The sequence below is a fragment of the Mobula hypostoma genome, chromosome 7, assembly GCF_963921235.1.
Source record: "Mobula hypostoma chromosome 7, sMobHyp1.1, whole genome shotgun sequence".
NCBI lineage: Eukaryota > Metazoa > Chordata > Chondrichthyes > Myliobatiformes > Myliobatidae > Mobula > Mobula hypostoma.
In genome coordinates, this window is record NC_086103.1 from 162,007,476 (window position 1) to 162,019,784 (window position 12,309).

At 39.3% G+C, this 12,309-nt stretch overlaps 1 protein-coding gene across 2 annotated transcripts in view; it reads left to right on the forward strand.

The window, feature by feature from the left end:
* ppme1 (protein phosphatase methylesterase 1) overlaps positions 1 to 8,447 on the forward strand; it is a 78,139-nt gene extending 69,692 nt beyond the window's left edge. Inside the window, exon 15 of one of the 2 annotated variants that reach the window (XM_063054452.1) lies at positions 3,405 to 8,447. In XM_063054452.1, coding sequence (XP_062910522.1) covers positions 3,405 to 3,423 — 19 coding nt within the window. In that variant the 3' untranslated portion in view covers positions 3,424 to 8,447. The remainder of the gene's footprint in view (positions 1 to 3,404) is intronic. The other variant, XM_063054454.1, reaches the window with a different exon arrangement.
* The last annotated feature ends 3,862 nt before the right edge of the window (positions 8,448 to 12,309 follow it).

The following is a 12,309-nucleotide window of genomic DNA, read 5'->3' on the forward strand; positions in this document are numbered from 1 at the left end:
TGGTGAGGTAGTAATGGGGGGGGGGAGCAAAGAAATGGTAGATGAACTTAATGGGTACTGTGCATCAGTCTTCACTGTGGAAGACACTAGCAGTGTGCCAGAGGTTCATGAGTGTTGGGGAGCAGGAGTGAGTGCCATTGCTATTACAAAGGGAAAAAGTGCTAGGCAAACTGAAAGATCTTAAGGTGGGTAAGTCACCTGGACCAGATGGACTACATCCCAGAGTCCGGAGAGAGGTTGCTGAAGAAATAATGGATGCATTGGTCGTGATCTTTCAAGAATCACTTGATCCTGGCATGGTCACGGAGGACTGGAAAATTGTAAATGTGACTCCACTATTTAAGAAGGGAGGAATACAAAAGAAAGGAAATTATAGGCCAGTTAGCCTAACCTCAGTGGTTGGTAAAGTGTCAGAGTCAATTATTAAGGATGATGTTTTGATGTACTTGGAGACTAATGATAAAATAAGTGAAAGTCGACATGGTCTTTGTAAAGGGAAATCTTGCCTGTCAAATCTGTTAGAGTTCTTTGGGAAAGTAACAACCAGGGTGGATGGACAAAGGTGAAGCAGTGGATATCATTTATTTGGATTTTCAGAAGGCATTCGATAGGGTGCCACACATGAGGCTGCAAAACAAGATAAAATCATATGGCATTACAGGAAAGATACTGACATGGAGTGAAATGGCTGACAGGCATGAGGCAGTGAGAGGGAATAAAAGGGGCCTCTTCTGGGTGGCTGGCAGTGACTAGTGGTGTTTCTCAGGGGTCAGTATTGGGACTGCTACTTTTCACATTGTTCGTCAATGATTTGGATAACAATTGATGACTTTGTGGCAAAGTTTGCAAATGATACGAAGATAGGTGGAGGGGTTGGTAGTGCTGAGGAAGCAATGCAATTGCAGCAGGACTTAGACAAATTGGAAAAATTGGCAGAAGGAATACGGTGTTGGGAAATGTATGATAATGCATATTGGCAAAAGGAACAGTAGTGCGGACTATTATCTAAATGGGGAGAAGGTTCAAACATCATATGTACAAAGGGACTTAGGAGTCCTTGTGCAGGACTCCCAGATCGTTAATTTACAAGTTGAGCCTGTGGTAAAGAGGGCAAATGCAATGTTGGCATTTATTTCAAGGGGAATAGAATATAAGAGCAAGGAGATAATTTTGAGCCTTTATATGACACTAGTCAGGCCGCACTTGGAGTATTGCCAACAGTTTTGGGCCCCATATCTAAGGAAGGATGTGTTGTCATTGGAGAGAGTCCAGAGGAGGTTCCAAAGGGTGGTTCTGGGAATGAAGGGGTTAACATATGAGGAGCATTTGGCAGCTTTGGGCCTGTACTCACTGAAATTTAGAAGAATTTTGGGGGTGGGGGGTGGTCACATTGAAACCTACCAAATGTTCAAACGACTAGATAGGGTGGATGTGGAGACGATGTTTCCTATGGTGGAGCTATCCAAAACTAAAGGGCAGAGCTTCAAAATTGAGGTGTGACCTTTTAGAACAGAGGTAAGGAAGAATTTTCTTTAGCTAGTGAGTAGTGAATCTGTACAGTGCTGTGCCACAGGCTACAATGGAGGCCAAGTCCGTGGCTATATTTAAGGTGGAAGTTGATAGTTTCCTGATCAGTCAGGACATCAAAGGATATGGCGAGAAGGCAGGTGTATGGGGTTGAGTGGGATTCGGGATCAGGCATGATGGAATGGCGGAACAGACTCAGTGGGCTGAATAGCCTAATTCTGCTCCTATGTCTTGTGGTCTTACCATTGACAGTGTTCAAACAAGCAATGTTCTTATTCAAAATTTAATATAGTCAGTGGGAACTAAATGTCACATGGAACTAGTAACATGTTTGTCTGACTTCTAGGAAAAAAGACATTTGTTTTTTTTAAGTAAACCAGCCAAGAAGATAAAGCTGTCAGACATTTGACTGTCTCTGAGACTTCAAAATTGTTCTACATCCTAAATCAATTAACCTTATTCAGTTGCTTCTCAGAGTTTACATTCTTTCCTTGTTCTTTTTATATTTGAGCTCTAATATTCATTGAATTAATTGGTCCGAGGCAGGATTGCAACCTCATGGATAGGAACCCCTCTAAAATTCTTCCAACTGTGAATTTTATTTTCAGATAGTTTATGTGTATAAAAATTATTATTTAAAGTGACTTGTGCACATACTGGTAATTGTACACATAAATTTAATTTTCTTTCCTCTGGCAAGCTGCTCCAGGGTGCTTTTTCCAAGAGCGTTCTCCAACCACAGAAAGGACGGTGCTCATTAATGAAAGCTATGCCTTGGGTTTTCCACATGGTAAACATTTCAAGGCTGGAGATTTTCTATACAGCTTGTAAACATTAACTATAATTTGACTAATTCAGTCTTCAGCCCTAGTGTTGTGTCATTGTTTAAATATAGAAAAAAGGGTTAATATTCTTATCTTCATTCATGTGACTATCACTGGCAAACTGTTGCTGACTTCTAATTGGCCATGAACCAAGAAGACAGTTGAGAGTCAACAACATTTATAGGTCAGAATCATGTATACATCAGATGGGATAAGGATATTAAACTTTCTTCCCTTAAGGACTTTAGTGTATGCAGTCTAGTTAATGAGTACCATTATAGATACTAGTTTACCATTTCTGATTATGTTGACCTTTGAACCTTCTCCACGTTCAATCTAAACCTTCCTTCCCACATAGCTCTCCATTTTTCTTTCACCCATGTGCTTAATGTTCCTAATGAATCCGCCTCTACCACCACCCCAGTACTTGTGCCTCTCCATGCACATTCCATGCATTTGTGACTCTGCAGTTTTGAGAGATTTATAAACGTTGACCCCAAAATCCCTCTGTCCTCCACACTGCTAAGAATCTGCCATTAACTTTGTAGTCTGCCTTCAGATTTGACCTTCCTAAGCGTATTACTTCACACTTCTCCAGATTGAACTCCATCTGCCATTCTCAGTCCAGTTCTGCATCCTATCAATGTCCCATTGTAATCTACAGCAACCTTCTACACTATCCACAATGCCACCAACATTCATGTTATCTGCAAACTTTCTAATCCACCCTTCTTCCTCATCCAAGTCATTTATAAAAATTACAAAGAGCAGGGTCCCAGAACAGATCACTGTTGAACACCACTGGTCACTGACCTCCATGTATTTGCTTAAATATTTGAATTTAAATTCCCATACTTTTGTGACTGTATTCAAATTATATAGATCAGCCCTCTGGCCTCTCAGTGTTAGCTCTATAATTTAATCACTATGGTAGCGTGCCCTGAATTATACTTTATTTGTGCATGGATAATGTTGCTGACTCTACGAGTATCTTGTTGCTTGTACATTAACAGTAATCTTGAGATGGTTTCCATGTCTTTTTCTCTGTTTCAGCATTTATCCCAGTTTTTAATAGATCCAGCAGCCTTCAGATTCAACTTTGACTGCACAAAGCTGCACCAGGGGCCACTGTGATGTATCCACATATTGCCATCTGTGTAATCTGTAATACAGTGAAGCTGGGACGACAGAACAATGGATTCCTCCTCCAATCCACTCTTAGCCTGCGTTCATTGATAGAATCTGGAGCTGCACAATGGCTCAAAAGTACAATCTGTTTGCGATTCGAAGATTTAAACAATTAAAAGGGGATTGCTTATTCAGATAGTGTATTTTTCTTCTTGCGCATATTCTGCTTTAGATCCTGGAAGTTTTTCCTTTTGTACTGTTGGTTAAAGATGTAAGATGTGCTTTGGAGCTACGTGTTTGAGATAGTAATTCCTGTGGTTAAATTTGAGTGTAGTTTAAAATTGAGTTCATTATTTCTTTAGTGAGGTATTTCCAAAGTCAGAAATCAAAGGAATAAAATAAAACAGAAATACAAGTGCAGTATGTAAGACAACTCAACCAAATATAATAAGCTGCTGGATATTGTTTTGCAATTTTAGCCATCAGAATGCAAATACTCTTACTGAGACTTAAATCTGATTTGAAGTGAATTTAGAATGTGCTTCTGGGATCAAGCTTTATTGGCCTTAATTGTTGAGAAACAAATGATTTTGCACATGTTTTGATTTCTTTTGTGATGAGATAAAATGTTTATTTAAACTAGTTTAATCAAAATTGTTTATTTTGAAATGTGTTTAAATCATAATTACACTATTGTCTTAAGATGTTGGCAAAATACAAGTTATACTGCAGTTTATTCAATAGTGTGCATTGTATTCATCAGGAGTAATCTCTGCATGAGGATGTTCGCTAGTTCTGTACAGCATTCAGATTCACAAGAGATTTTAAAATAAATTTAGTACAGTATATATTTGGAAAGAGTTATCAGATCCCATGAGCTGCCTAAGCACTTTTTCCAGCCCACTTTAATATGAGGCTGGACTTATTGTACCAAGTGTGGAAGTGTAAGGGATATGACAAAGCTCTCAGGTGACCTGGAATAGCTCGACTTTCATGTACAAAACTGCTCTACGTCAAAACAGACTGCAGAAGCAGAAGCTAAAACACTGCAAATGCTAGTGATCTAGTGTCTGCTGCAAGTAATTAGCAAGTCAGGCAACATCTAGGTGAAGTGTCCTCTGGGATACTTTGTATAACTGGAACATTGCGCTGCTGCATGTGAACATTGGTATCGGCAGTAACATCAGTAAATGATAATTTAGCTTCCTTTAGAAAGATTTCTGAAACACTGATATCCTGCTTACAAATCTAATAAATTGCTATGCAAAGTCAGTGTTCTATTGTAGCTGAAGGAAACAATAGAGAGGGAGAAATGAGGCTTCGAGTTAAACTCCTTGGATCCAAACTCCCATTCTGGATTCTAAAGTTACCTCAGTTGCCATATTGGAAACTGACTTTGTGTGTCCAAGATTCTTTGGCTCTTGAATGTACAAATTGTAGCCTAATACCCAATTTTGGACTCCTCCAAATTTTAATTGAAACTGGGCAGAACATCCACCATCTACATTTTCAGGTTCTCCGTTTCTACTGCAGCTCAACCAGCTGTTTTAAAGCACATCCTCCTGACATGCATTTTTCAATGTAGTACTCTAGTTAATATACCATTGCTTTTTGTATGACTTGTCTCAGATTATGATAATACAGGATGAGAGACCATTTGAGCATGTTTAATATCTTTCCAGAAGTGCCCTATGGTGCCTAATTGATTCTTAAATGCTTCCATGCTTTCTGCTTCTTTCCCCTTTTCTCTGGAAGTTTAGCTCTGTGTTTAGACTGATGAGAAGTCACAACATTTAACATTTCCTCTATCCACAGATGCTGCCTGTCTTGTAGAAAGTTTCAATTTTTAGTTATGTATACTTACCTTATGAAGGTGAATAGGCCCTTCTGTTGTCAGTTCTAGGTTAGTCTGTTACAAATTTAACATGTGAGCCCCATACTCAAAATTTATATTTTTAACAATTTTCAACTTTTTAAATGCTTTGTTGATGTTTCCATTCAAGTCTGAGAACCCCAAAGTTATTTAACTCCCACAATTGTTTTCACTAATGGTGAATGAAGCATGTTTCCTACAAAATATTAGCACAAGTTATATATATTTTTTTGAAATAAAAGGGAAATTATATTTTGCAAATTTGAGAGTGAATTATGTAGAGTGACTTCAGTGAGGTAAGAAATGGGTCTCTTTCTAAAATTTGGTTTTTTTTGGTCCAACTTGTAATGTTTTAATGAAGTTTGATTTAACTTGGCGAGAATAATTAGAAACAAACTGCCCAGTTTATTTTTTCTTTGCAGTATTATTAATCTCCTATTTGTAAAATTGAGATGCATTTTTGTTTTAATCATTATTATCTAGCTCAGTTTCAAGAACATGAATCAAATCCCAGATCTGTTCTTAAAAATCTGATGTGCTAGTTTGCAGTTCCACCTAATTGCCTTTTTGTGTTTCAAGAATAGTTCAATAATAACAAAGCATTTTCTAAGAGGTGATTTATTTTGTGAATTGAAGTTTGTTGACCTTCAGGCTTTAACAATGCCATGCCTTGTATTGTTTTCATTTAGCCATTTCTTACTCTCATGTACCTCTACCTGTCAAATTGTGAATGAATATTAGAGATAACAAAGGAAAGACAAGGGTACAGTGTGCTGAAATTAACAGATTAGTACAGAACATATATAAAACTTTAGCTTTTAAGTTCTTTAAAGGTGATTGCTAAGATCTATCTTGGTTCCTGAAACAAACACACAATGCCTGTGGACAGATATTCAAAAGTACACTTGGAATTTTTTTTGGAACACGTGGACAAAGTTGAGCTCAAGATGGAATGTGTTCAAAGAAGTAAATTATTAATGTGACACTTGATCCTGCACGTTTAACTGAATGTTCCTTGAAAAGTGTATGAGGATTTTTTTTTTAAACTAGGTTTGAAGAGCAACTTCTTAGCATCAAAATTTCTTGCCACTAAGATAGAAAAAGAATCAAATTCTGAACTACAGGGAAGTGTAAATCTACAAGTTTTTTTTAAAATCCCTACCAGGTTAGATCTACACTTCCCTGTAGTTTAGAATTTGATCCTTTTCCTGTCTCAGTGGCAAGAAATGTCTGAACATGTTTGAAGTTGGATGAATTATTGTGCTCACTGAATCTGTATTTTCTCAGGTCTTTGTTTCTAAATGTCCAATGCATTATGTACCCTGCTTTAGTTCCTTGTGTTAGTGATAAAAACGAGATGTACAGATGATCAATGATTGAAGTAGGAACATCTTGATAACAACTGCCTTCAGCATGCTATTTCTGATTTGGAAGACTGCAATCAGAAATAATAGCTGAGAGCATTTCTGTCGCCTTGTAGGCAAATGCATCATGCTTGAAGTAGCCAGAGTGATTTAAACAGCATCCAAATTGCTCTGCAGACAATACAATCATGCACGTTAGCATGCATGAAACTTGGTTAGATAGGATTGTATGCTTAACATACAGGCATTGATTCACATCTTAGTGGTATGAGTAACAATGTGGTTGTCAAGGTGAATATAATCCTTTTTTGTGAATTTGTCTGGGGTTGTTCAGAGGTGACTTTGTAACTTCAATCCCATTAAGCCAGCCAGTATTTTTGTTCAATCGTTTGCAAGTGTCTATTTTTACCATCTGTCATCTAAACAAACATGACTGAAATAGATAAATGTGTGCTCTAATTTTTTGACTTGGACACACTTTTTCATTTTTCCTAAATGTTGGCTGATGGCAAATCACTTACTGAATCAGGAATTTACCATTATGATGGTCTTAATGAAGAGCAGAGAATAGAGCAGAATTCAAAATCAGAATAGATTCACTCATAAGTAAGCATTAGTACTGAATTGTAAAACAATCTCAATACCATTTAGTTTTAATAGACATTTTGAATGAGAATTTTCACATTTCTACCCAGAAAATTATATTTCCAAGAATTTAAATAATTGCTGGATTTAATTCATTCTGTTTCTTGAGAGGAAATGTATGAAACCAATGGCTAAAATAAATGTGTTTTTCACTTACACTCCAGGGACCTGTTAAATAATTGAATTTGTAGTTAGGAGTGAAACTATTGTGGAACTTTATTTGCTAATTTAATTGAACTTGCTGTAATGATTATGCAAGGAATAAATTCAATTCCAGAGTGTTAAATATTTGAATTCTTTACTGAAAATGACAACTAACTAAACATTTCAGAATTATTTAGTTGGCCACTAGATGGAGCATTACACCAGACTAATGTAAGCACCTGTGTGCAGTCCACAAGAATGACCCACACTTTTGTTGCCCACCATCTTAATTCTCCATCCCATTTCCATTAGGAACTGTCAGTGCATTTAGCAATCTTAGAAACATAGAAGCACAGAAAACCTACAGCACAATACAGGCCCTTCGGCCCACAAAGTTGTGCCGAACATGTCCTTACCTTAGAACTACCTAGGCTTACCCATAGCCCTCTATTTTTCTAAGGTCCATGTATCCGTCCAGGAGTCTCTTAAAAGACCCTATCGTTTCCACCTCCACCACTGCTGCCGGCAGCGCATTCCATACACTCACCCCACTCTGCATAAAAAGAAACAACTTACCCCTGACATCTCCTCTGTACCTACTTCCAATCACCTTAAAACTATGCCCTCTTGTGCTAGCCATTTCAGCCTTGGGAAAAAGCCTCTGACTATCCAAACGATCAATGCCTCTCATTATCTTGTACACCTCTATCAGGTCACCTCTCACTCCAAGGAGAAAAGGCCAAGTTCACTCATCCTCTGTCGCTCCAAGGAGAAAAGACTTGAGTTCACTCAACCTATTCTCATAAGACATGCTCCTCTGCACCCTTTCTATGGTCTCCACATCCTTCCTGTAGCGAGGCGACCAGAATTGAGCACAGTACTCCAAGTAGGGTCTGGCCAGGGTCATATATACCTGCAACATTACCTCTCGGCTCTTGTACTCAATCCCACAATTGATGAAGGCCAATGCACCATATGTCTTCTTAACCACAGAGTCAATCTTCAGAAATATTAATCCAAAATGTTAAATTTTCAAGCCCAGTGTAAGAAGGAAAGTAATAGTGAATTCAAGTCAAAGAAACCAAAAGGTAAAACCTGCAAAGAGATTGGTTAATAAATAAAATAATGGCAAAATGCACTCTCAACTACCCACTAGGAATTTGTATTAATTTTTTGTGAGATGGTTTTTGGATTCACTAATTAAGGCTTTGTCCAAACTCAATCTTCCTGCTCGGTCTTACTGTACAAGCTTCCTGAAAATTGATTTGTAAGATGTGCTATCCAGGGCTTGTATCAGATACCATGCACTAATGTTTGTAAGACATTCCTGCTCCTGTGCTCAATCTTTCTCACTGAAGAAGTGAATGTACCACTTACTTCCTGGCCTGTCTGCAGTAGCTGCATGAACTGATGCATAAGGACATCTTGATCTTGCTGTACCTCCCTCTTTCCTAATCTATCCCTTTTCAAGTATTACCTTCCAGATTTTGCTACATTAATTCTGTGCCTGGTTTTGCATTTATCTACTTACTTAACCTACCAATATCACTCTGAGTCCTCTCTGCAGCATCTTCACAGCTTCCTAATCACCTTTTATGTACAGACATGGATAGATTATGTTCAAGTTCCTCAACTAAAGCATTGTTGCATTGAATAACTGTTATGCAAGTACTGAGTTCTGCTGTATTCCATTAGTCACTGCCACTCAGAAGCCTTACCTGTCTGCCAACCAGCTCTTTTATCTTTGATAGTACCTGTCACTTAGACCGGACCTGGTCAGAAACTTGGGTGCAGAAACACCACATTGACTGTTTTTCACACTCTGACTACCCTCAATCACCCAATAGGTTACATCCTTTAAAAATCAGTGGATTTGTCAAGTATAATTAATGTTTTTCCAAGCCATACTGACTGCATTCTCCAAATATTATTTTATATCAGTAACAATGGACTCCAGCAAAACAAGCAGCTGCAGTGTTCATGGGTGCATTGGTTGTAAACTTCCAAACATGCATGGATTCTGGACAATTGGTAAACTAACAAAGTCATGGCCTTTTCAAAAACAAAAATGGTAGGAGGCAACATGCAGGCCTTTTAGCCTTGCATGTATAATCAAGAAAATGTTGGAATCTGCCATGAAGGATGTAAATGCAGTGCACTGGAAATTTTGTTCAAGCAGAATGAGCATGGCTTTGTGGAGTGAAGTTTGTGGCTGATATATTGTGGTTCTTTAAGGAAGCATCATCCAGAGGATACACTAGTAGATGGCGTATTTGGCATTTTGGCGATGATTTCAGATAAGGTGCCATTCAAAAGGTTACTTTACAACAGAAGTGGTCATATCATTCGAGGCAATATATTAGCCCTGTATACCAGCAATAAGGGGGTCAATTTTAACTTGGTAACCTGTAATCTTCAGGGTACCACTGGAATTATTGCTAAAACTGTAGCTATTTACTGTACAGATAAGTTCAAGGAAGACAGCAAATGTACTGTAGCCTAATTTATGGATGATTTAGTAGCATCACCAGCATGAACCTACCGGCCATAATGACAAAGGTGCAAGGAAAAGGCCAGAAATATCATGAAGGGCCCCACCCCCATCAGAGAAACATAGAAACATAGAAAATAGGTGCAGGAGTAGGCCATTCGGCCCTTCGAGCCTGCACCGCCATTTATTATGATCATGGCTGATCATCCAACTCGGAACCCCACCCCAGCCTTCCCTCCATACCCCCTGACCCCTGTAGCCACAAGGGCCATATCTAACTCCCTCTTAAACATAGCCAATGAACTGGCCTCAACAGTTTCCTGTGGCAGAGAATTCCACAGATTCACCACTCTCTGTGTGAAGAAGTTTATCCTAATCTCGGTCCTAAAAGGCTTCCCCTCTATCCTCAAACTGTGATCCCTCGTTCTGGACTTCCCCAACATCGGGAACAATCTTCCTGCATCTAGCCTGTCCAATCCCTTTAGGATCTTATACGTTTCAATCAGATCCCCCCCTCAATCTTCTAAATTCCAATGAGTACAGGCCCAGTTCATCCAGTCTTTCTTCATATGAAAGTCCTGCCATCCCAGGAATCAATCTGGTGAACCTTCTTTGTACTCCCTCTATGGCAAAGATGTCTTTCCTCAGATTAGGGGACCAAAACTGCACACAATACTCCAGGTGTGGTCTCACCAAGGCCTTGTACAACTGCAGTAGTACCTCCCTGCTCCTGTACTCGAATCCTCTGGCTATAAATGCCAGCATACCATTCGCCTTTTTCACCGCCTGCTGTACCTGCATGCCCACTTTCAATGACTGGTGTATAATGACACCCAGGTCTCGTTGCACCTCCCCTTTTCCTAATCGGCCACCATTCAGATAATAATCTGTTTTCCTATTTTTGCCACCAAAGTGGATAACTTCACATTTATCCACATTAAATTGCATCTGCCATGAGTTTGCCCACTCACCCAACCTATCCAAGTCACCCTGCATCCTCCTAGCATCCTCCTCACTGCTAACACTGCCACCCAGCTTCGTGTCATCCGCAAACTTGGAGATGCTGCATTTAATTCCCTCATCCAAGTCATTAATATATATTGTAAACAACTGGGGTCCCAGCACTGAGCCTTGCGGTACCCCACTAGTCACCGCCTGCCATTCTGAAAAGGTCCCGTTTATTCCCACCCTTTGCTTCCTGTCTGCTAACCAATTCTCCACCCACACCAATACCTTACCCCCAATACCGTGTGCTTTAAGTTTCCACACTAATCTCCTGTGTGGGACCTTGTCAAAAGCCTTTTGAAAATCCAAATATACCACATCCACTGGTTCTCCCCTATCCACTCTACTAGTTACATCCTCAAAAAATTCTATGAGATTCGTCAGACATGACTTACCTTTCACAAATCCATGCTGACTTTGTCCGATCATTTCACCGCTTTCCAAATGTGCTGTTATCACATCCTTGATAACTGACTCCAGCAGTTTCCCCACCACCGACGTTAGGCTAACCGGTCTATAATTCCCCGGTTTCTCCCTCCCTCCTTTTTTAAAAAGTGGGGTTACATTAGCCACCCTCCAATCCTCAGGAACTAGTCCAGAATCTAACGAGTTTTGAAAAATTATCACTAATGCATCCACTATTTCTTGGGCTACTTCCTTAAGCACTCTAGGATGCAGACCATCTGGCCCTGGGGATTTATTTGCCTTCAATCCCTTCAATTTACCTAACACCACTTCCCTACTAACATGTATTTCACTCAGTTCCTCCATCTCACTGGACCCTCTGTCCCTTACTATTTCTGGAAGATTATTTATGTCCTCCTTAGTGAAGACAGAACCAAAGTAATTATTCAATTGGTCTGCCATGTCCTTGCTCCCCATAATCAATTCACCTGTTTCTGTCTGCAGGGGACCTACATTTGTCTTTACCAGTCTTTTCCTTTTTACATATCTATAAAAGCTTTTACAGTCCGTTTTTATGTTCCCCGCCAGTTTTCTCTCATAATCTTTTTTCCCCTTCCTAATTAAGCCCTTTGTCCTCCTCTGCTGAACTCTGAATTTCTCCCAGTCCTCAGGTGAGCCACTTTCTCTGGCTAATTTGTATGCTACTTCTTTGGAATTGATACTATCCCTAATTTCTCTTGTCAGCCACGGGTGCACTACCTTCCTTGATTTATTCAAAGTAGAAGAGACTACTTTGGATCTGCTGGCTCACATTCAGCACTTAACATACTCTGGTAGTGGTATTCACATGCACTTGTAGTAACAATGTAAGTTCTGGAAAAAGCTCCAACATGTATACCTTGA